General features: G+C 49.5%; 1 protein-coding gene across 1 annotated transcript; it reads right to left on the bottom strand.

Moving 5' to 3' along the window:
* Positions 1-352: 352 nt before the first annotated feature.
* SFT2D2 (SFT2 domain containing 2) lies at positions 353-19,719 on the bottom strand. The gene is made up of 8 exons (XM_046680937.1): positions 19,574-19,719; positions 15,231-15,317; positions 14,896-14,981; positions 11,673-11,754; positions 10,228-10,263; positions 10,084-10,142; positions 8,240-8,269; positions 353-5,742 (listed from the first exon to the last, which is right to left on the bottom strand). The coding sequence occupies exons 1-8, from the start codon at positions 19,634-19,636 to the stop codon at positions 5,703-5,705; spliced, it is 483 nt and encodes a 160-aa protein (XP_046536893.1). The 5' UTR covers positions 19,637-19,719; the 3' UTR covers positions 353-5,702.
* Between the last annotated feature and the right edge of the window lie 3,449 nt (positions 19,720-23,168).

The following is a 23,168-nucleotide window of genomic DNA, read 5'->3' as shown; positions in this document are numbered from 1 at the left end:
TACAGACATTAAAAGAATAAGGGAATACTACAAACTTTATGCTATTGAATTTGACAACCTAGTTTATGCAAAGCGACTAAACCAGGTAGGTGTGCAGAAATAATCTAAAATAAACACTTGAGATGTCATACCTTCAAAACCTTCAAACTGTTCTGAGACCCACGCTATCCCCCAAGTCATCAGAAAGAGAGGGTTATCCAGCAATTTAGCTCAAAAAATATCTTTAAGTGCTTACAATGTGTGCTACACATTAAGAATTCGAATTAAAGACACGGTCTTTTCTTGTAGTCATAGTCTTCTTTTGGCTTAGCGACTCCTGGAAAAACAAACATGAGTAAGAGACCACACCGGATTTAGTAAAGCTCGCAATGCTATCATTTATTGGAGAAGGAAACAATGACAAAAAAAAGGGAGAATTGTTTTGTGATGTTTTGGGGGGAAAAGCAACTTAATTACCAGCAAAATTTTTTCTCTTTGAAATGAGTTAGTAAAAACAAAACAATCTTTATTGTATGAAATAGAGTCTCAAGGGAGGAAAAGCAGCACACAAGAATATATTTTTGGATGTAAAAAATTCAGTTATGCAATCAGCAGCATTCAAAATTAGCTGAGTATCTATACAATTACAAAATTGATACATGTTTTAACAAAACTTTAAACTTTAAAAGCTCATCATATTACAACAGGCACAATGTTCTGAAGGCAGATAAATTCCCCATGGGCTTTTGAACCTCCTCACCCCCAACTTCACAATCAGAATCTACAAAAGCAGCAAAAGATCAGAGTTCAAAGGGTTTTTTATTTTTCCTTTCCTTGTTCAAAGAGGCTAAGTCAAGCAAATATACTGAAAAAGGCAAAATAAACACTTCATAGCAGAAAGACCATGAGACTGAATGTAAACTATGGTTCTCCTTTAGGACATTTACACAAACACAAGGTCCATCTGTATTTAGAGTAAGGCTCATTATCCGTTCCTGGAGAATGGAGTCCAATAGACAGAGCAACGTCCTGCCCAGATACCAGTCTCCAATTCGTCTTACAGGATGCCTCACAAGGATGTTAAGTTTAGGCAGCCTATCTAGATCAGGAAATTCTTGTCCATGATATATATATATGTGTGTATATACATATATTTGGTGCTGTTTATTAACTGTAGTGACACCACTTTACCGTGAATTTATACATCAGTATTAATGGTTTACTACAACACTATGGACTGACCTTTCATTTCAAATAGCCATGTTTCTCCTGTCTAGTGAACTCACTCTTCCCTGGTTTCAAAAAATGCTTATGTCTATAGGAATATTTTGTACACTTCTAAGCCCATATCAGTTTATCAGCTCCTGCTAGGGAGGATGTGATTTGATTCTGTCAATTTATATGAACAAAGGCTCTGCGGCTCCTGTCAGCCTCCCTGGGCTCCACTCACCCCCTCTGCAGTGAGTGTCCTCACCGTGCTCTGTGAGTTTCTGCAACAGAACCTGAGCTCCCAGGAGCAAAGCTGAAGTGTACCAGGGACTTGGGACTGTCACCTATGCATTTGGGGTAGAACTGGAAATAGACAAAAACTGGAACTAACCACCCTATCTTGAGTGGACTGGGATCAAATAAACGGTACAGCACTTTCCTCTGACTAAAAATTCTCAAGATCTCAGAATTTCATAAAATTATGAATTATAAGGTACTATAAAGCCACATAATTTAACCACTCAACCAAGTTTTTAAATAAGAATTTCCAAAAAATGTAAACTTCTAAACTCTTTTGTCAATGTCTTATCATGAGTTACACAGACACAAGCTGTATTTAACCTCAGTTGAAGGTGTATTAGCTTTTTTAAAAATGCTATTTGCAAGGAAACTACTGTACATCTTAAAACTTATAAAAGAAAATCTTGGATTTTAAAATCGAAAGAACTACGCCAAGAATCTAGCAAAACGGCTTTATAAACCTTAAACACTCATTTTTTCTTTCTTTTTTTTTTTTTTTGCTGAAAATGAGGTTTAAGGATAGGTGGTGAATTTTAAGGTATCTGTAATCCTGCAGCTGCCCCTCGTCAGAAGTCATGTGAGGAAAGAGAAGAGAAAGCAGGCCTGGGGTGGGCTGCCCCGGACAGAAGGAAATCCAATCACAGGGCTGCAGTTCCATTTCCCAATTCATCCCATGGAGTCTCATCCCTCATGCTCCAATAACTGCACTCTCACAGAGCTGTCAAAAGCAGAAGCAGCCAAACCAGTAACCCCATACCCTTTTTTTTTTAAGGTATGACCCACTTTTTAACTATCTTTTCTAATGGAAGTATCCAAAAGTAATTTTATTTAGATGCGTTTCATTTTATTTCTTGCTCCCTGAGCATACACTGATTAGGGTGGAAAGGAGGTGTCACTCAGGTGGATAACCCACAAAGTCACCACACAAAAGTGATGCAAAGAGGCTCCAAGCACTGACGTAATCAACCCAGAGAAAATCCTAAACTGGGGATAGTATTTCATCCTTCCCAGAGACAAGAGAGCCATCTGCGAGAGGGAGAGAAGGAACTCCAGCCTGGGCTGAGCAGCAGTGGCCAGGGGCACAGCCACGCAGAGGAGCTGGAGAACCAGGGCCCCCTGAGCACATTTGGCCAAAGGGGAATCTCCGAGAGAGTGCGACAGCAGAAGGGAGGCAGCCAGCTAGCAAACGGACGGACAGCCACATCAAACAAGCAGTCTCGGAGGGGCTGCGAGGAGCGGAGAGGGCCAGGGCACGGGCCGGGCATGTGCTGCTCCCAATACAGTGATCACAGGGCCAACGATCTGCCCAGCTGGAAGCGTGACCTGAGGGGAGCACATTTCTCGTCTGCAAGAGTCGCCTCAATGGTTCCCTTCCCTCCAAAACTGCCACGCTCTCCCCTTTACCCAGCAGTGAACAGGGCAGGACAGAGGGCAGGGGAGGCAAGGAGCAGAAACCAGTACAGCCACGGGGTCTAAAAGCCCCATTCCCCACCCTCGTCTCAGCCAGCAGGCACTGTGGCTTGGTGACAGCTTTCAGCAGATTGTCTGGAGCTCTTCCTCCCACGGTCCAGCAGACAAAAACAAGCAGGGAAGCAATGAAAGGATAAGGCTGCCCAAGTGTCCTGACTGGAGCCATCTGAGCAAACTGGCCACAGGCCTGAGGGCAGAGCAGGAGCTTCTGTGCAAGAACCGACGCCCTCTACTGGTGAGGTCTGGCAGCGACCCCCGACCCTCTGAGGCTCTTCCCCATGATAATGGAGACAAGACCAGTGGCCCAGCAAAGTTACTGTGATTATTTTAAATGAGATAACGCATGGCAATGTCTACATATGCTGGACACACAGTACTACATAAATATTTTTTTACATATATTAATGGTCAGAGACGGTCACCCTGTCACCTTCAAAGGTCATCAATTATTTCAGGGATTAAATAATAACACCTACCTTTTACTGAGATATCATTTAGCTGTGCTAGGCCCCAAGCCAAGCACCTGAAACAGCTCAATGACATCCTGCAACGATCCAGCAGGAACTGTTGTCCCCATTATCTTTAAACAGATGCACAAACTGGGCACCAGAAGTTAAGTAACTTGTTCCCCATGAACTACTATGTGGCTGAGCCACAGCTCACACCCAGGTCTGTCTGACTTCAAAGCCCACACTCTCTACCACTATGCACACAGCTCTGCTGACATCTCAAAAGGCACCTCAGCCGCGTGTCCCACAAAGTCAAGTCCAGCCATTAAAAAGGGCACAGAGGGATCAGCTTTGCTGGCGTGTTACTCCAGGCTGGCCTCACACTGGCTCTACAGAGCGGAATCATGAGCACTCCGGACCTCCTTCAGGCCCCTTCCTGGAGCCCTTCTGAGGTCTGAGCTATCTCCTAGAGGCACCTGGGATGTGAAGGAAGCCACAAAAGCCAGAGGGTGGCATACAATTTCCCTTCCTGGCTGAAGGCAGGGGAGGACCTCAGTATAAGACAGGCCGCCCTCAACAGCCTACAAAGGGCCTGGTCAGACTGGCTCTGCACTCTGGCCCCATCACGCCTGTACACGCCTCCCCAGCTCAGAGGTAAAAGCTGGCCAGTCTGAGCTCTCAGCTACAGCAGGAGAAAGCATTCAGCAATTAGCCACAGGCAAGGAGACAGGTGGTAGACCCTGCCTTTGGTTTGGAGGTCCCCAGACAAGAGCCCAAGCAGACCAGCTGGCCCTGGGTAAGGAGCAGACAGGCAAACCCAGATCTCATGTGTAGGGGGACTCCGGAGGTCCTGGAATGCCAAGACAGGGCATTTATGACAGTCAGGCAGCAGGAACAAGCTAAAAAGGAACAGAAGGGAACAACGGAGATCCTACAGAGCCAGGAGAAAGCTTCCCAAAGGGAGACTGGGGGGAGACACGGCAGTGACATAGAGACTGGGACCCGAAAAGACACAGGCCTGGCTGACGAACAGAGAAAACAGTTGCAGGAGGCACCCCAGAGCCACACAGGAAATACAGGGTGGTGAAGGAGACTAACCCGGGCCCCCCAGCTCTGGGCTCGGTTCGGCCACCAACTGTGGCTTTGGGCAGAGCTGGTGACCTCTCTGAGCCTTGATTTCCTTGACGGCACAGGGGATAACAGCCCTGCTTCATCACAAGGCCTTGGAAGGGCCAGATAAGATCACAGACACGAAAGTGCTCTGTCTGCGTTTAGGCCTCAGGCGGGGGTATGACCACCCTGCAAGCCACAGTGTCTCCAGCACAGGCTCAAGGGTAAAACCCAGGACTGTGTAAAGGTCACCAGGCGGGCGGGCCTCCTTCCTGCTGGCCCCGCAGCCAGGCTCTGCCTTCCCCTGGCCCCACTCCAGGGGAGGATGGAAAACACAATCAGTTTAAAAGCAAACGCTTATAAATAATGAAGGGAAAAAATACAGCAGAGAAGAGTAAGATTTTTCACCTCCTGTCAGCTCTTGTCCAAAAGGAAACAGCAGTGTTTTCTGTCACTGCTTTGTTCCTCTCAATCTAGTACCAGGAGGTCAGGAGTAAAGACAAGTGGGGAAGGGGGAAAAAGAAAGAAAAACCCAAGAGAAAGAGTGTGCACTGAATGTTAGGAGATACATTCCACGGTCGGGGGTGGAACCAGAATAGCAAGAGCACCCAGGCTCAGGCTGAAAACAGCACAGATCACCAAAAAGGGCTCCTCTTCCACTTCCCTCCACAGGCCGGGGGGCAGAAGCACTTGTTCAGACACCAGAGCAGAAGCACGCCACACTGTGAGGCAGGGTGATGGTCTCCATGTTGAGCGACAAGTCTGCAAAGCCCCTGCTGACCCCACACTCTGTCCCTTACTGCTGCATCCCTGACAGCTCCAATGAGGCTCCTGTCGCCACCTGGGGATCACAGGTGCCCAAGGCTTGTCTGCTGCTGCTTAACAATGTTTTTATTTAGGGAAATTCAGAGGAACGCCATCCAAAGAGGAAAGAGGTGCATGAGAAACAGGCCACTCCGTAAGATACAGAACCCACCTCTCACTTTGTGCTACACACATTTAGATTGGGGAACATGTGGCTGATTCGTTCCAGAAGCAACCCTCAAATGTTCAGCTTGCAAGCAACACACTGCTGCAAGATAAAAGGCACACGTCTGTAAGACAGAGGTTTCAAAGATATTTACAAAACCATCCACCAGCTTCCGTCCATAGTGCCTTCCAAAGCTTTGCAAAACTGGCCGCATGTTATGCAAGACACGCTGCAAAACACTTCTTCACAGCATCCCTAGGAAGGAAAAAACACAAAGATAAATGGGAGATCATCACCCAAAGGCTCCTGTAAGTGGTAAAGACCCTCCTTTAGATTTCCTGGGCACCCAGAGTAACACACTGCCAAAAGCATCCAGACTGTGGGGTCAGATCCACTTGGCATCAAACCTCAGCTTCCAGAACTATGAGTAGTATTATCCTGGGCAAGTGGCTTGTCCTGTTTGAGTTTCAAATTCTCATCTGTAAAAGAGGACGTCGCCACCTCCCCTACAGACCAGCTGCGGGAATGAGTGCACTGAACAGAGGAGGGGCTTACTAAATGACAGCTACCATGATAATCAGACGAAAAGACAGGGAGAAGATAGGGACGATCAGACACAAGAACCTAGACAGGACTGTGCACTTGCACATCGGCCAGCGTCACAGAAGCATCACGTCAGCACTCACCAGGGCCTGCTCTGTGCTAAGTGGGCGGCAGACACCTGTCAAGGGACATCTCTCCAGAGCCCCCTAGCACAGGGGAGCTCTCTACAGGTACTAAGCACTTATGAACCTGCCATCTTAGCCCTACCCCAGGTTCTTACCCCTTGGAATTCAGTGTAGACAGTGCAAGGGAAGAGTGGATGCTCAAGAAATTACTCTTCTATTCAAGCAAGCACCTCCACCCCACCACCACAGCCGGCTGTGTCCGAGAGCCTCTTGCCCCAGCTCCATTCCTCCTGTGTTCTCAGCTGCACTGTCCCAAGGACACTGTGAGTCACAGGGAGGGCGAGGTGAGTGAAAGCATGTGCATGAGCGGGCACTGCGTTTGAATACCAAGATAATTCCAGGACAGCATTTCTCTGTACTGTAGTCCCAGGAGATGCTCTACACAAGAAAGGGTTTCACGGCCAAATAAGATCCCTCATGGCAGCTCACAATACACACAACATATTAAAGGATCTGAAAATCTGGGTATCAAGGAAGCTACCTAATTTTGCTTAATCTGTTTCCCAAACTTATTTGATCACAGAACCCTTTTCCTCCACATAAACACTATTTCTGTGGAACACTGTGGGAAGGGCTATTCTAGGTGAAGCTACAAAGAGAAGGGTAGGGCCCACCTTTGTGATTCCTTCCCTACTATAAAAATTTTCATCCGCTCAGCACATGAAACTCACTTCTTCCAATAGCATTCTATCATTCTACCTATCCCTGTACATAAGATCTATAAATGCCAGTCCAGATCAAGTCTGAAGCCCTGAAGGATGGCCCCAAGCAGGCCCAGCTTCAAAGGTAGGAGACATACGCAGTTGCACTGAACTCCATATTTCAAAGGGTCCACATTGGTTTAATGCTCTGCTGTTGCCATCTTGAAATTCATAATCATCTTTTAACAAGGAGCTCACATTTAGATTTTGCACTGGGGCCTGGAAATTATGCAGCTGGTCCTGGCACTAAGATATATTCAAACTGTTGGCAGGTTGACAAATATCTCCTTGGATGCTCTAGCATGACAGGCTCCGGCTTATTTCACCTAAAAACCTAGTGACCAAGAGCATCCTTGCCCACGCTCTTCTCAGACAGTCACCATCTCCCGAAACTGGCCGGGGTGGCACAGAGTATCTCACAACTATCATCCTCCTAGAAACCATCCGCAAGGCCATCAGCTGCCTCCAAGTCGATGGGCCTGGCAGCTCCTCACGTAATCAGTCACTGCCCAGCGTGTTCAAATCACGTGAGCAACAGACTCGGCGTGCGGAAGACACAGCCTGCTCTTCCTCCTTCCCAGCTCAGGCACAAGTCTTCATTTCCTCAACACAGCTAAAAAGCTTCTTTTTTAGTTATCAGGTAATGACAGAGAAGAATAGAAATTAAATGATTACACTGGAACAGTCAGAGGCAAAGATCACCTGGCTAACTGTGAGAGGCCCATGGCTGAGGTGCTGATGTAAGGCCGCTGGGCGTGTCAGAACCTCAGGGTGGGGAGGGGCTCTGGCGTGCTCAAGTCCCACCCCTCTTGTTACCAGCGAGTCCTCGGAGCCTAGAGGGGTCAAGTGCGTGGGAAGGGTCACATGCTAATTAGGAAACCCTGGTCCTCCAGAGACCTGGCCCTCTTACTCCCCCTTCATCTTAAGTGTCCCATCAATGGGGGACCACAAGAAAACAAGAGTAAACTGAGACCCCTCCAGCTCTGGCTCAGTGATACTCACCTTTAAAAACATTCCCTCAAAGCTACAGGTTAGAAGAGCAATAATGTGCATATTTGACTACATATCACAGCAGAATGCTCACGGCACCAGGAATCAGAGGACCTCGGCCAATGCCCATCATGTTGCATAACGGGCGGCAGCGGCGGGGACCCTTAGCTTACTCATGTCTGCAACAGGTAGATAACGTCCGCCTGTTTGTCTTAAAGGATTTTAGTAAAGCTACTAAACTCTCTGAAAGCACTCTACACTAAAAGGCCCTGTGCAAACACATCACCACCCCCAAATGACGGGAGTTACAGGCTTAAATACAGTTAGTCTTACCTTGCAAACGGTATGAAGGAAAGGCTATACCTACAACGAAAGACAAACAGAACAAAGATCAAGTCAAGCGAAGGGAGGGGGAGATCACACAGCAGAAGGGGCTTCTGAGCTGTCAAAGCACCTGCAGTGACGTATCCAGACCACCCCCCTCAGTGCAGAGGGTTCACACTCCCACGGCACACACAGACGTGCACACATGTGGACAACCAGGGAGGGGAGTGTCGTCTATGGCCAAAGAAGGAGGGCAAAAGGCCTGTGTGGAGACGAGCCTGTCAGCTCGGCCGCACTGGAATTCCGCTTTAACCAAATGAGCCAGCAGGATCACCGAAAATAGGCAGATTCCAGACAGCCAGATGGCCCAGAGAAGGTATTCCCAAAAGAACACCAAGTAAAATCCAGATCAGTCGTCCTCTGGTATTTTACAAATCCTCGGCAGAATACAACTTCTACCCAACTGGGATAAACTTTCTGCTGTGTTCCTATTAAATTTAAGAGAAGAGAAAAGAGAATAGAAAAAGAAAAAAAAACACTACCAACTATTCTATGGATGAAAATATAAGCAACCCACGGTTCTCCAAGAACCCACGCCCAAAGATCTCCCGGTGCTCTCAGTCAGCTCGACCCGCGCCCGTCGCCATCTGCCTGAGCCGGTACGAATGCTGACCTTTTGAAACTGGGTTCCAAATCAGTCTACAAGCAAAGAAAGACATGTGTATGTGGGCACTAATTTCTGCCCCCAGAGGAAAACCAAAATAGAAACATAAGCCATCAGACCAGGCCCTTTCAGGACCTACTACCAAAACGTGTGTGTCACACTAACATCAGGCCGCCGTTCTTCTCCATATCTTACACTCACCACGTCCAGAAGCTCACCTACTTGTGAACACAGGAAATTCCAAAAGGCATTTATTCAAAGTCCAAATTACTAAAGGGATGGCTGGGGTTAGGCTTGCAGGCTCAAGATCCTTTTCTAAAGAGGAGTCTAATTGATCCCTGGAAGCTTTAAAACGTTCACAGTCCTCTTTTTTTGCATTAGAGCAAACATTTTTCTCCAGAGTGGATCAGTCACGTCCCTCCTAAAACTACTCTGGCAGACGCCAGCCCTTGATAAACTTTGAGTGTCACAGAAACGGCTCAGAAGCCACAGGTCCCACACGAGCCACCCCGCCGCCCACTTTGAGCTTGGACAGGTTTGAAAGGGCCCTGAACCTACAGCCCCACCATGGTTCTGCATACTAACGCCTCCAGGGCTGCTCTCACTAGGCAGGGCCTTGAGTCACGACCCCTGGTCCCACCATCAGGCCTCCAGTGCACATGCTGATCCCACAGCCCACAGCTACACCGTTTCCATTTCGTCAGTCACTGTTCCTCGTCTCCTGCTGACAATTCATTCTTTGTCCTTCTGTGAAATGACTCATTCCATCCCAAATGTAATGCTCATTATTTTTCTTACCCCTTTCCTTTTTCTCTAATGTCTATTTGACTCACAAGCCTCTTTTCACTAGCCCCTATAATACTTCATTGTCCTTGCTCTTACCGGATGTGGGTGGTTTAATAACATTTGTAATATTTCAAAGTCAACCATGAGACCAGCAAAAATGCTTCGGCAGGCACAAAGCCAGCCTCCCAAAGCACTGGAGACCACTCATGCCCTCTACGGGCAGCGGGCCGAGTCAACAGGCTTTGCTCTCGCATCTGACCTTGCCGGCACCATTGAGAATTCCTAAGTTGAAAAGCCTCTATGTTTTCCTACTCCTCCTGCCCACACCGTGTTGGATTTTATCTCCTTCAGCTGCGTGAGTCAGCAATCCACGTGGGAGGGGAGTGTATAAAAGGCTACTTACCACGTCAGGGCCAAAGACTGCAAAACGCAGAAGATGAGAGCAAGTCCCTTGTTATGCCACTAAGAGAAAAATGACACGGTTACATGGCTGAGAGACAAGAGGCATAAACCACAAAGGTTAAGGGAAATTAAAACACACACTTACCCAAAAGGCAGAACACAGGGTAAGTGCAAAAAACAACTATGGAGAGAAAGGAAACATTATTTAATGAATGCAATGACAACACGGAAAAAAACTGTAAAGACTTCTTCTTGGCAAACTTAGAACAATACTTATCGAGCTACACAGTAATCAGATTCTGTGATTGCCACAGCAACCAAACGCATCCTTCATTTCAAAGCATTTAACCCACGTGAGCACCCACGTTTGGCAGAAGAGTCAAAAATCCCAATGAAATTGACCTAGACAATAAGGACTCATGTAGATTAAAAAGAGAAGAATCTTCTCCTACTTTCAAATTTTCCCAAAATCTCTGTCCAACAAACAAAATCACATTTCCAGTCCACATCCTCACCCATCCACCTTTTCATTCAAACATACTAAAGGAGGTTTAACACACACCTCTGCATTTTAACTCCGCCAAACACTAGTCTCCAGCATGGAGAGAGCAGGCGAGGACAAGGTTCACACGAGAGGTCAATCTCATAGTCAGCGAGTCAGTTACTTGTTTCCACCCACCTAACACTTTCCCTAAGTCCTTTCTTAGAAAGTTCTTTCTATGAGAGACTTGGCCAGGCCACCTACATCTGGTGCTGGCCAAGAACAATTAGAATTCCAGCTGTCCGTCACGCCTGTCATCTCCATCCTTCTATAACAGTCACCACTCAATAAACACGTCCTAAATATTTTGTGTCCAGCATTGTGCTCAGTGCTCTGAAAAGACACTAAACAGCAAACGTGGTCACAGCCGTAGAGGACTTACCTGTTTGAATAAGAGGCACACAAATGAAACTAAAAATAAAAGGATGTTGACCAAGTTCCAAATACTGTAATACTGATAATTATAATAGGAGGCCAGAGAACGTGGTCTGGAATGATTCTGATGGTTACATGGACGAGAATGGCCCAAAGAAGGGAGAGGCATTCTGGGTTAACGAGACAGGAAGATATGACAAGAACGAAGGCACTGTTGTCAGAGCAGGGCGCAGGGCTGATGGGCCAGGAGGAGACTAGACTTCAGGAAAACAAGTATGATCCCAAAGTCAGGCAATGATGAGGGAACACGAGCCTGCCCTGGGAGGCTGGACACCCACTCCGAGAACGCCCCCGTGCTTCCAAGCCATTCCCTCTCAGCTCTGCCGGTGTGCGTGCCTTCACCCATCACCACAAGGAGGGTGTCCAAGCCCTCTTACTACGAAATTAGTTGGGCTAATTTGACAAGTGTCGCCCTCTGGAGTGCTTTAACACCAGCTGAAACACTAAGGGCAGGTAATTATTAACTGAAGAATGTTCCCTTCTGCCACAGTGGTTACAGGCTCAGGGAATAAGCCAAGACGAAAGGAAAGGTCTTTAGGTTTAAGAGGAAAAAAAACTCCATACGGCAGAAATAAAACTCCATTTTAGAAGTCCAGCTATAAGGCGGACCTTACCAGCACCATGATAGTTGCAATCAAACGCGTTGGCTCAAACATTCGCTTCAGCTGTTTCATTGGTCCCATGAGGAAGACAGTGCTGAGAGGCAGAGAGACACACATCATTCAGACCAGGACAAAACCACCCAGGGCACAGCACGGTCCTCCCCACCGCCTCCCCACATTACCTGCAGCAACACAGCAGAAACAGAGACAACATCTGAAAAGCTCTCCCTCTGCGCTGGGTGCAGCGCTAAGGCCTTCTGTGTTTTATTCTCACTTAATCCATCAACCAGTGATGGGCGGGGTTGATCACAGGAGTAAACCAAACCTATTTTACGGATGCAAAAACTAAAGCCCAGAAGGACTTGTTATTTATCCAAGGCCACCCAACTAGAAGACGGCAGAGCTGGGCTGGAAATGCATGTAGGTCTGACTCTGGAACCACATTCACAACCAGGGGTTGGAGGACCCCATCTCTTCAAGGTGCTACCTTCCTCCTCAACAAGCTACCCCAGGAAAGAGACAGACAAACCAAAGATGCCAGTAATCTAAAGAAGAAAAACCACAGCTTACAGGCTTAGGCTGTTTATGTTACAAAGTCGAGCATTTCATTTTCTTTCATAATCTCCAGGGAATAATTCTAACGATGATAATAATATCATCTATTATCTGTTCAGCGTTTTCTAAATGCCGGGTATCACATACATGACCTCACTTCACCCCCTCAACAACTGTCAGGTAAGTATTATTACATTTATTTCAGAGAAAAGAAAACGAAGCTCAGAAAGGTGAGATTTACTTATCCAAGATCACACAGCTAGGAACTTAAGGAGCCGGCATGCAAATCCACGCGTATCAGATCTCAAAGCTCCAAGAGACATCCCTGGCGTGCCTTTGTATGAATGGCACGTGGGAGGTGACGGTGAGGGAGCATGTGCATGAATGAGGCAGACCGGCACACCTGACACAGCGGGGCGGGCCAGCTCTACAGCACATTTCCCAGCCCCTGACAGAAGCACCCCATGTGGCATCACCCCAGGGTAGCTTGTTACAGTCAGTGGTTACAATTCAAGCCAACCAGCAGTAGCTACTGAGTATTCAATTAAAAAAATTTTTTTAATAAAGCTACCTCTCTTTTGGAAGCGCCATTAAGTTTCAACTTGAACCCAAGGCTGTAGGCTCAGGTCAAGTGTTAGAGCTGAGGCACTCTGTAGCCTACACTGAACGAGAGGCAACAGCCAAGGCAGGCCTTAAAAGCTGAATGCAGCGAATATACAAAAATATAACAGATTACAGGTAAGGCCACAGACTCCCAGACACACCCTGGAACAACCTGCTCCCCTGATTACTTCCCTAGGCAATGCTGCAAAGAGTTGGCCCCATTAGGATCTGCTAAATCGTTCCTTTGGACTAACCCACGCACCCCTATGTTTATGCTCGGTCTAAGCGCCACATTATAAGCTACACTGTCTGCCCAAAGCTCCCCACTAAAGGTAGTATTTGAGAGGGCATTAGAGGCAAGATTAGACATCTCTGAGGGCCATCGTTTTACTATCACAAGCATTAGTAAATTAAGCTTTAAGGAGGTGGCCAGAGTCAGATACTCAATCATTTTGTTAACATTTCCAGCCAAAAACAGACAATTTAGGCTTGGGGACCATTAGGGACAAGTAAGACAGAGTGCAGCCCTTGTCAAGTTGCTTACAGACTTGTAACAAGTGTAATAAAATGCGATCTGTGCTGTCACATAAATATATATGGGATCTAGAGAGCCCCATATAAAGGAGGAGGTCACTGATTCTGGAAGGCAAAAGGTAATCAGGAAAAGTTTCATAGAAGTGACTTTTGAGCCTTGAGAAATGACCAAGTATCCATGAAATGCAGGGGTTGGGGGGGCAGGGAGTCTCAGATGGGGCAGCATTCCACGCAGAGAACAGAGCCTCAGCAAAGGCACACAGATGTCTGGGGAAATGCAGGCAGTTGAGCCTGGCTGGGGAGTGCACTGGGTAGGGGCAGACCTTAAGGGCCTCACCTGTATGCATGCTGAGGGGTCTGGACGTCCCCCGTAGAGAGGGAATGGAGAGCCACTAAGGGAGGTGATCAGGGCTGAACATGAGTGGTGCCAAAGCTCTGTGGAAAATGGCATGGAGAGGGACAAGGAGGAGGCAGAGAAGTCCAGGAGAGGACTCCTGCAGCAGTTCAGAGGAGAAGTGGTACAGGCCAGAGCCAAGGGCAGCTCAGACACCCCCTTCTTAGAAGCCCCCTCAGCTCCCCAGGTTGGATCAGATCAGCTCAGCTGCCCCTCCCCGAGCACCTCTCTCTCCATATCCTATTATGTTAGCAGTTTATATGTCTGTCTGCCTGGCCGACCAGTGAGCGCCATCGAGGCAGGAACCACACCATACTCGTCTTTGAATGCTCAGAGCCCAGCACAGGATGTGAACAGGGCTTACTCATGGAGCACGTGAGTCAATCAGAGAGGGACAACAGCTACAGAGACAAGGAGGAAGGAGCAGTAAGAGGTCGACGCCAAGCCCTGGTGAGTAATTAAGGCGGGGGGGGGGGGGGGGCCTGGACACCCAGGGCTCTGAGCCATTCCCTGAGATACAAGGGAAGGTGGACAAAAGATGGCTGAGGTCAGGTCCCAGCAGGCCGCTCAGGCAGAGGTCAGACCAGCACTCCTGGCTGGAGGCAGGACTGGAGCTGTCAGCACACACGTGCGGCTGAAGCAGTAGAGTAAATGAGCTCAACCAGGACGTCTCTGCACCCACAGCCTGTGGAAAGGGCTGCCCACATCCGGAACCTCTCCATCGGACACCCCGCCCTCATGAGCCGATGCTCAGGTCTGAGATGGTCTTACACGAATAATACCAAGTTTCACCTGCAGCCACTGGCCCGGTGGCCCGAAATCATCGACTCAGTCTCTGGCAGCAGTAAGACTAGAGCACTGGAGAGGGGTGTGTCGTAAGCCTTGAAGAACCCATTCACCAGCCCTGCGCCACAGCTCCCTCATATGTAAAATCTCACCGGTGTGTGCTTTCTCTTAGGTGTATTTCAAAGATAAACTGAGATATAAAAACATTTTCAAGTGATAGGATATGGACGGGGTGTATTTTAACTACCTCTTTTCTCTCCAAGTCTTTGAAACTATTGAAGCATCTGCCCTCACCTCGTCTCAAGCATAATCCACAGTCGTTTTCCCATCTAATAACTGGCTACGGTTATATAAAACACTTACCTCCCGATGGAGGCGATGTTGCCAAAGGTGTAAAACACCGCGAAGAGGTACAGTCCCTTCCTCGGCACCCAGAGCAGAAAAGTACCCTGGAAGAGGAAGCATGCACGGGGTGTCACACAAGGACCCCACCCACCGCAGCCCGCGCCAGGAGTGCCCAGAGCAGCCTGGCCCCCCGCCCCGCCCTGCACCCCCTCAGCTCCCTCCCACCGCCCTCACCTCTCTCTCTTCTTATCCATGCAGCTCAGTGAAGAGCAAAAGAGAAGACAGGTGGAGGAAAGGAGAAAGACAGAGGGCAGGAGGGAGGCGGAAGACAGAGGAGGGGAGGGAAGTCTTACCAGGAGCGAGCAGAGAATTCCTATAGCAAAACAGGCAATGAAGCCTTTTATTCTGGTATCCCAGCTTAAGGAAGAGGTCTCGACAACCTGAAATTTTAAAAAACTGATTACAAACATGTATATGCATGTTTAGTCGCCAAAAACAAAGGAAGCATAAAATTTAATATAGAGGCAGTGTGTGAATCTGTACTGAGGAAGGCAGGAACAGGAATCCTACCGGCTCACAGCTACAAGAGCCCTCATGAGTCATGGAACCCAGGTCCTTATCCACCCGAGAATCTCCTCTCCGGCAGCTGATAAGACATTACTGAGCCTCTGGCTGGGCATCTCCAGAAGTGGAAACTCTGCCTCAAGCACAACCCAGTTCACAAACAGGGAGACCCCAGAGCAGCCCGAGCAGGACGAGGACCGCCACTGGAGAGGCATGCCGGGGCCCAGGAAAGGGAAAAGACAGGGCACAGCACTCAGGCAGCTGGGCCCACTGGGCATCATCTCCTGCGTCCACCAGCCGAGCTTCAGCAGTTGCTGCTCCTGCTGGCACTTCTGGGACCTTGGAGGGCTGAGGTCCTCACCCTTATCAGGATTCTCATCTGAGTTATTCGCTCCTGGTGCAGATACTGTTCTGCAGGGTGCTGGCATCAGCCTAGTCACCCAAGTGTGAGACAGATCCTAGATAATTAATTACTGCCCTACTCAGCCCAACTCTCTGCCACCATGATTCAGCCCTGCCAAGAGCAAGTTCAGGGGAGGCCAAGATTTCCAGGAAGACGGCTCGAACAGGGCAGCCTGTGAGTGGCTCGCCAGAGTTTTTACTCCCCATGTCAAAGATGACAGCCAACTGCCTGCGCTAGAGACCTTCCCAGTCTGTCCACCTGATGCAAGTGGCCACTGCTGCTCTAAGCTGGGCACAGGCAGCCAGTGAGACCAAAGGCCTTGCCTCCTGGCCTGACAGGCCCAGTGTATATTCACACGGGGCTCACCTCGTGAGGCCAGCACGGTCTCCATCCGGCAACGTGGTGAAAGCTGCCGAGCAAACAGCCACCCGACCAATGAAGGAAGGCAGGTGGTGGCAGAGGCTGCAAGGGTCACTAGAACGGCCACTCCCTCAGCCTTGACTGCTCCCAGCTCAGGGACCTGTTTTCAACTCTGTCTGCAAACTTCCTGTCAAACTGGATGCTTGAAGAAAAGGACCAGAGGGCTCCCCGGGGTGTGGCAGGCATTGCTCCAGAGTGGATTCATCTCCACGCAGAAGAAAGGTATTTAGGGCAGGTTATCCAAAGGGGTTCTCCTTTTACCCCGTACAGTCACACATATTGAAAGTGAGCTCCTGACCTTGCAATCGCACTACACACACACACACACACACACACACACACAGCACCTGCAGGAACATGTAGCAACATAGAATCCTGCATGGAAAGGCACGCTGAGGAATGGAAACACGCAGCGGGAGTGGGGTGTTAGGAGTGGTTCCATAGAAGGAAACCTCCCCTCCCAAATGAGCCATGTGATGCTCTGACAGCAGGCTGCACCAGCACCCCAGACAAACGGGTTAGACCCCGTCTCACTAACCTGTCCAATCTCCCACCAAGGGGAGAATAAAGTCAAAAGGCACCACTCTTCCTGCTCACGCAAGAACCAGAGAACTTACCCTGCCAAGGCGTAAAAAAGAAAACCAAGCCGCATGGAGGAAGAAAAGGGTGGGGGCAGGACTGGATGGGACTCAGCGCCTGAGCACTAGTTGCCATCAACAGGGATTCTGTTAAAGAGTCAACCTTTTTTTTAAAAGAGGCTAAACCATAAGGTTAAGTACCAAAATTGAAATGGCCTTGACATTTAGATCACCGAATAGTCTCAACAGGACTGCGAGATTCCAGCCCTCGCAAAAATCAGTATCACCTGAAGCAGTTCTGGTTTCTACCTTCAGAAAGGAAAACAGCTCGTTGGTCCCACAGGTCTTTCAAACTGAATTCCATCCAAATGTCACCCTATTTGCCAAAATGGGGCGGGGGAGGTAACTTTTCACTGTTGGGGTTTTTCCACTCCAGGCAGCTGCAAGCTCTCTCCCGCGCACGCTTGGGGGCAGGCTGGAGCCAGCTGTGGTTCCACATCTCCCGACTGGACGCAGTGAAAGCTCAACACTTCTTGTTGCCACTTATGAAAACAAGCTCAGTGGGTGTAAAATGTCTCTCTAAACTCACGGTTGCTGGAAAGTGTGCTAGTGCACTTTCTGGAAATCAGAGTACCTAAAAGGGTCCCTGGATAGAATTTGTAGGCGATCTCTCACCAGCCGTCCGATTGGCAGTTAGGCACAAAGGTCCCTTTGACTCCGGGACATGGAGAGAAGAGGGGTTCTTGCCAAAAAGAAGTAAAGCAAAGAATTGTTCGGGTTCCAGGGTTGGGAACCAGAAGCAGGTGAGAAAGGAATACTGCACAAATACCGGAGCTTTCAAACCAAGCACCGTTCATACCCTCTTCATCCCTGGACTCTTTCAGAGAAAACATAAAACCCAGCCTTGTAGAGAGAAGCCCAGTGAAACTAAGGACTGAAGGTGGCTTTAGGAAGATGAGGTATCAAGTTGACAACCTACCACAGGGCTACTTGTGATCAGACACTGCCAAGCAACTTTTATAATGACAGAGTTCCAGAGAAAGGAAAAACAGAACTAGTCATGCTTTTATTGTCTGCATTAAAAGAGTAAAAATGTCTAAAATCACTCACTTCTGGTTACCTCTGACAGCTTATGTAATCGAATTTGAAGAGACTTTGAGGCCACCTACTTCAACTTACCACACAAAACAGAAATTTCACCAAAACTCCTCCAGCCTTGCCAGCCTCAACACCATGGGAAATGCGGGACAATCAAGTCAGTCCCAACATCTTAAAGGAGGCCCTCACCTACCACAAACAACCCTGCAAAGGAATTCGGCCAGCTACAAAGCGTTTCCCGGGAGGTCGGCCACGGGAAGTCCACGCGATGATGTACGCAAACAGCAATCGCAAACTCAGAAAGAGGAAACTGACAGCAGGGTTTTAGAACAAGAGAGAAGCACCTACTCTTTTTAAAATCGATTTAATACATGCCTGAGCTGACAATAGTTTAAAGCCCTTCATTGTGTCCAACATAGGCATTCACCATTTTAGGTAAAAACAAACTCAGCGTTTATGTTTTCAATCTGTACTCCACCATTCCCTCCGGGGGGTGTCTCCTGCTGCACGATTATTTTCTAAACAGATAATATGGGCATCACGCTCCTGTCAGCACTGGCCATCCCCAGCAAAGGCCTCAGGAAGAGAAAGGGTCGGGTGGTCCCCCACGCCCCCAAGCCCGGCTGCTCATAAAAGCTGGCTGACAATCTGCAGGGTGTGAAGCTGGAGACGAGCATGACAGTGGCTACCCACGCTTTCTTAGGCCCCACCTGATGTCTGACTGGAGAGTTCCTAAGAATCCAGAAATCAAGGACAAAGAACTCAGGAAATTACCCCTGAGCCTCAACCAATTAATAAAGGCAACAAATTAAAAAGAACCCACAGAGCTGTTCTGAAACGTAAAAAAAAAAACAAAACAGTTAACCCCAATTCCTGTGACACTGGATTCCTACAGTATCACTTCTTCAAGGTGAAGACTCAGAAAACAAGTTTACAGTTGTGGATGTCACGGAGGGGGTGAAGGTTCCAGGATCACACAAAACTCGGAATAAAGTCAGAAACCACAGAAGCCGGGGAGAGAAGCAGGCTGAGAACCCCCGTGGCGGGGGGGGGGGGGGGGGCGCCGCCTAAAGCGAGGGGAGGAATTTGTCTCGAGTTGAAGGAAGCCATATCATCTTGCTCAACACCCTCCTTTTCCAGATGGGGGACACACCACAAAGTAAAGAGGAATGTTGTAAGGAAAACAAAAGCAAAAGCTAAGAGCACACAGCACTGGAGACACACATTCCGCACGGCTCTAGAACAGAGTGCCCAGGTTTCAGCTCGACCGACACCTTTCTAATAAAACCGTGAAACGTGCCGTCTCCGGAGGGCCCGCCGTGCAGACCGACTGGGCAGCGACGCGAGCTGCGTCCCCGCCCTCCAGGAGCTCACGGTGTCGCGGAGACAGGCGACACGGAGGAGCTGGCACGAGGTGGGGTGGGAGGGTCACAGCCCACAACCTAAGCCCTGGCAGGCACGCCGCCGAGCCCCGGGCCACCCCGCCAGGCCCCTCCCGGGCCGGGGGTCCGCGGTCCGCAGGCCAGGCCGAGGCCGAGGGCGGCGCGGCGGCAGGGCCTCCAGGACGGCCCCCGCGACCCCGCCCATCGCCAGGGCCCGGGGACCCCCGAGGCCGGACGGGGGGCGCGCTCACCTCGGACAGGCCGCCGCGGTCCTCGGTGTCCTGCCCGCTCAGCACCTTCTTCAGCTTGTCCATCCCGCCGCGCCGCCGCCTGTTGCGCTGGCCGCCCCGCCGCCTCTTCCGGGCGCCCGCCGCGCCGCCCCGCCCCACCCCACCCCACCCCGCCCGGCACCTGCCCACCTGGCCGCCGCCCGCGCAGGCGCCGCGCCGAGGGGCGGGCTCGGCGGCGGGAGGCGGGAGCGGCAGGAAGAGCCGGGGTTAAGGTCCGGCGGGCCTTGCTCAACGTCGGTCCTGCGGCCGGCGCCGCCCTCCCGGGGCCGTCCCTGCTTCAGTCAACAAACGCTGAGTACCGACGAGGCCCTCGGAGACAAAGAGCCTCCCTACCGCAGGGCGGATGCAGACTTGCAAACAAACGCTGTGCTTAATCCACGTTCTGATGGTAGTTGCATTGGAAACAGTTTTTTGAAAATCACTTGAGGCCAGCTGGAATAAGTTGAATACATAACAAGCTTTGTGGAAACGTTAAGAGAAAAACATAAGTGGAAATGCATCGAGAGGTATAATTTGGGCAAAAACTTGAGGAGCAGGTAGAACTCGTGTGAGGGAGTGGGGACAGGTGTATTAGGTTGTTTTGTCTTTGTGTTTACTGACCTCAAGCCGGATCCAGCGCTAACGCTTCTATACCGGAGAATCCCAGGAGCCCGCGGAACCCCCGGGACAGGGCCAGAGGCGGGCGTGCGCGCGGATCTCACCCTGCTTCCCGGGGAATGTCCGGAAAGTTAACCTCAAGATTCAGTCGGCTCAGAAAAACAAATGCAAGGAGAGGTTACCAGGAGCACCCACTAGAGGACCTCCCCGGCCCTCCCTACACACACGCGCGCGCACACACGTGCGCACACACGAGAACACCTATGAAAGAGTAGGAATGCTGTGTCTGAATGGAGAGGATGTAAAACTTACCAAGAACTTGGGCCTGTTAGAAATTATCATCAATCGACCAAGCAAAGGGATTTGCACACGACCCTATTCAAGTCCGTCACGTGGTTATAATTACACGCTTATGATTTCATCTTTACAGTTGCTCAAACGTGCTTTGCTTTATAATTTTCGTTATACCTCAGCTCTTGAATAACAAATACTGTTACTTTTGCCTGGATGCTCCTTATCCCCTTGTTCCACTCAGGTAAATTCCTACACGTCTTTCAAGACTTCGCAAATATCAGGACACAGTGGAAAGTCCATCCCCTGTGGAGTTAGGAAGAGCAAGGAGTTGAGACCCCAGCACCATCACTGACTAGCTGTGTGACGTTGAGCAAGTTACCTTACCTTTCTAGTCCTCAGTTTTCTCATCTGTAAAATGGACATAAATGACTACCTCTGTAAGTCCTTGTGGGAAGGAAAAGTGACAGTATATGAAGAGAGCCTGGGACGTGGCAGGCGCTCGGTTAGCGTCCAGTGGAGCCAGTGCTGCTCTGCCATGTCCTCTGAAGCCGTCCCTGGGCTCTGCTGTGCTCCGGCAGCGCTTCAGCGGCACCTGGGGGTCCCCGCCTCACAGTGTCGCCATCATTCACGTTCAGGTCTGGCTCCTCCACCTGGTGAGGTCTGCACGGTGTCTTCAGTTCTTTCCTCTCCCAACCGGAAAGCACCTAGAGAATGGCGCTCAGCAAATACCCTAAAGAGAATGAGTAGTGAGAAACCGTGTCTGTCTTTTGCAACTGTGTGAGTTGTAGCAGCCAGACTGGCAGACAGGGCAACACTCGAAATAACCATTTCAAGTCAGCAGGTAAAGCTTATTTTTGTCGGCAAAGTAAGAAAATCCCGCCGCCTCCGCTCGCTACATTCATCATGTAAACGAGATTTTGGTCAGAAAGGCCACAGCTGTGAAACCAGCAAACAGCCATTGATGATTAAGTAGCTAGGAACTAAAGTCTTTCTTCCCTTTTGCAATTACTGATTATAGCTTTAGCTGGTTAACCCACCCATCATTAACTGTGCTGTTTAGGCAATGTGCTGACTCCCACTAGGTTCCTATGGATAACATCTGCCTGGGGCCTGGGTCACCATGGTAATGGGTGTGTGAGCTGTTCTTCAGGAATTAGAACTCCTTGTCCACTTCAGGCCAGTTGAGACCACCAGCCCATCAACTGGGCCCATGCAGATGTCTCATAGGCGACCTTTGGACGTCAAGAGGCTAAAAACTCTACCCTCAGCTCATGCTAGCACTGCCATTTTGTGAACATGGGTCCTGTGAAGAGGCATGAAGTCTGACTAAGCTTGCGCAGATTGTCAATTACCTCACTTCTCCCCACCTCCAATCACCTCTCTCCACATTTCAGACCACCTTGCCCCCATGATATCAACCCTGACATCAGTTTCCTCACATTAAACCCAGCATATATGGGGTTAAAACCAAAACACTCATTCCCTGCTTACTCTCTGGCTTCCTGGCTCCAGAATCCACTATGCTGCATGGAGACAGACACCATCAAGGACAAGCACCTGGACTATCTCCTCCTGCAGAGATACAGAGTGGTGGGAAAGCTTCTGACCAGCAAGGTCATGAGCTCCCTACTCTCTGCAAGTGTCTCAAGGCCAAAGACAGGCTGGTGGGAAAGCTCCTACCAGCAAGGCCATATGCTCCCCCTCCCCTACCTAAAACCCCAAATAAAAACCCTTCCTTTTAGCTTTTTCTGGGAGTTTGAGATTTCAGCATTAGCTGCCCTCTCTCCTTGCTCAGCGCTGTGCAAAAATAAAGTTCCTACTTTCTTCCACCACCCCCGGTGTCAGAGATTGGCTTGCTGCGCAACCGGTGAGCGAACTCACTTCAGGTTCGGTAACACCCATCCCATAAAAATCCCTGAGTCCCTATTTTCAGGGAAGCGAATTTGAGACTCAGGCCCTCGCTTCCTCACGTGCCTGCCTTGTGAGTAAACCCTCTCTCTGCTGCAACCTCGTCATCTCGGTGTTTGGCTTTCTGGGCGGTGGGCAAAAACGAACCTGGTTCAGTAACAAATGGCGAGCCAGCCAGGAGCTCAGTCCAGACAGACCTTTTCGACCGAGACTCGTGAGCCCCCTGCCCGCGTGGAGAGCCTGTGGGTGGGTCCAGCAGCCGCCAGGCGTTTCCCGGGACTGTCCGGGATTCTTGCCTGGTGTGGCGCTGCCGATTCCTTGGCATGCATTTTAACTTTGCAGTAGAGAGACGCTTTCTGGGTTTGGAAGACGTCTTTTTGGTGAGTTACTTCGGTACAAGTGACTGGATTCTTACTTCTTCAAGTCTGACTTCCGAAAGGAAGCCTTGGTTTGGCAGGGGACGCCCTCCGCGACTTCCGACAAAGGAAGCCTTGGTCTGGCCTTCCCTGTGAGGGTCTTGGTTTCGAGGACGCTCATAATAAGGAAGAATTAGAGGATCCGCTCTTGAAAGTGCTCTTGGTTTGGCTCGGCTTGGTTTTGAGATCGGGTTCTCGCTGCAGCATACGTGTACTTTGACGTGTACTTTGACCTGCCGTGTCTACAGTCTGAAACAATGGGTAATGCTAATTCAGTTCCCACCTGTAGACCCCTAGGCAGCATTCTTCTAAATTGGGCGACTTTCAGTTACGAGTCTATG

Source organism: Equus quagga, chromosome 13 (genome assembly GCF_021613505.1).
Source record: "Equus quagga isolate Etosha38 chromosome 13, UCLA_HA_Equagga_1.0, whole genome shotgun sequence".
In the NCBI taxonomy this organism is placed as follows: domain Eukaryota; kingdom Metazoa; phylum Chordata; class Mammalia; order Perissodactyla; family Equidae; genus Equus; species Equus quagga.
This window is presented reverse-complemented; position numbering and strand designations above follow the sequence as displayed.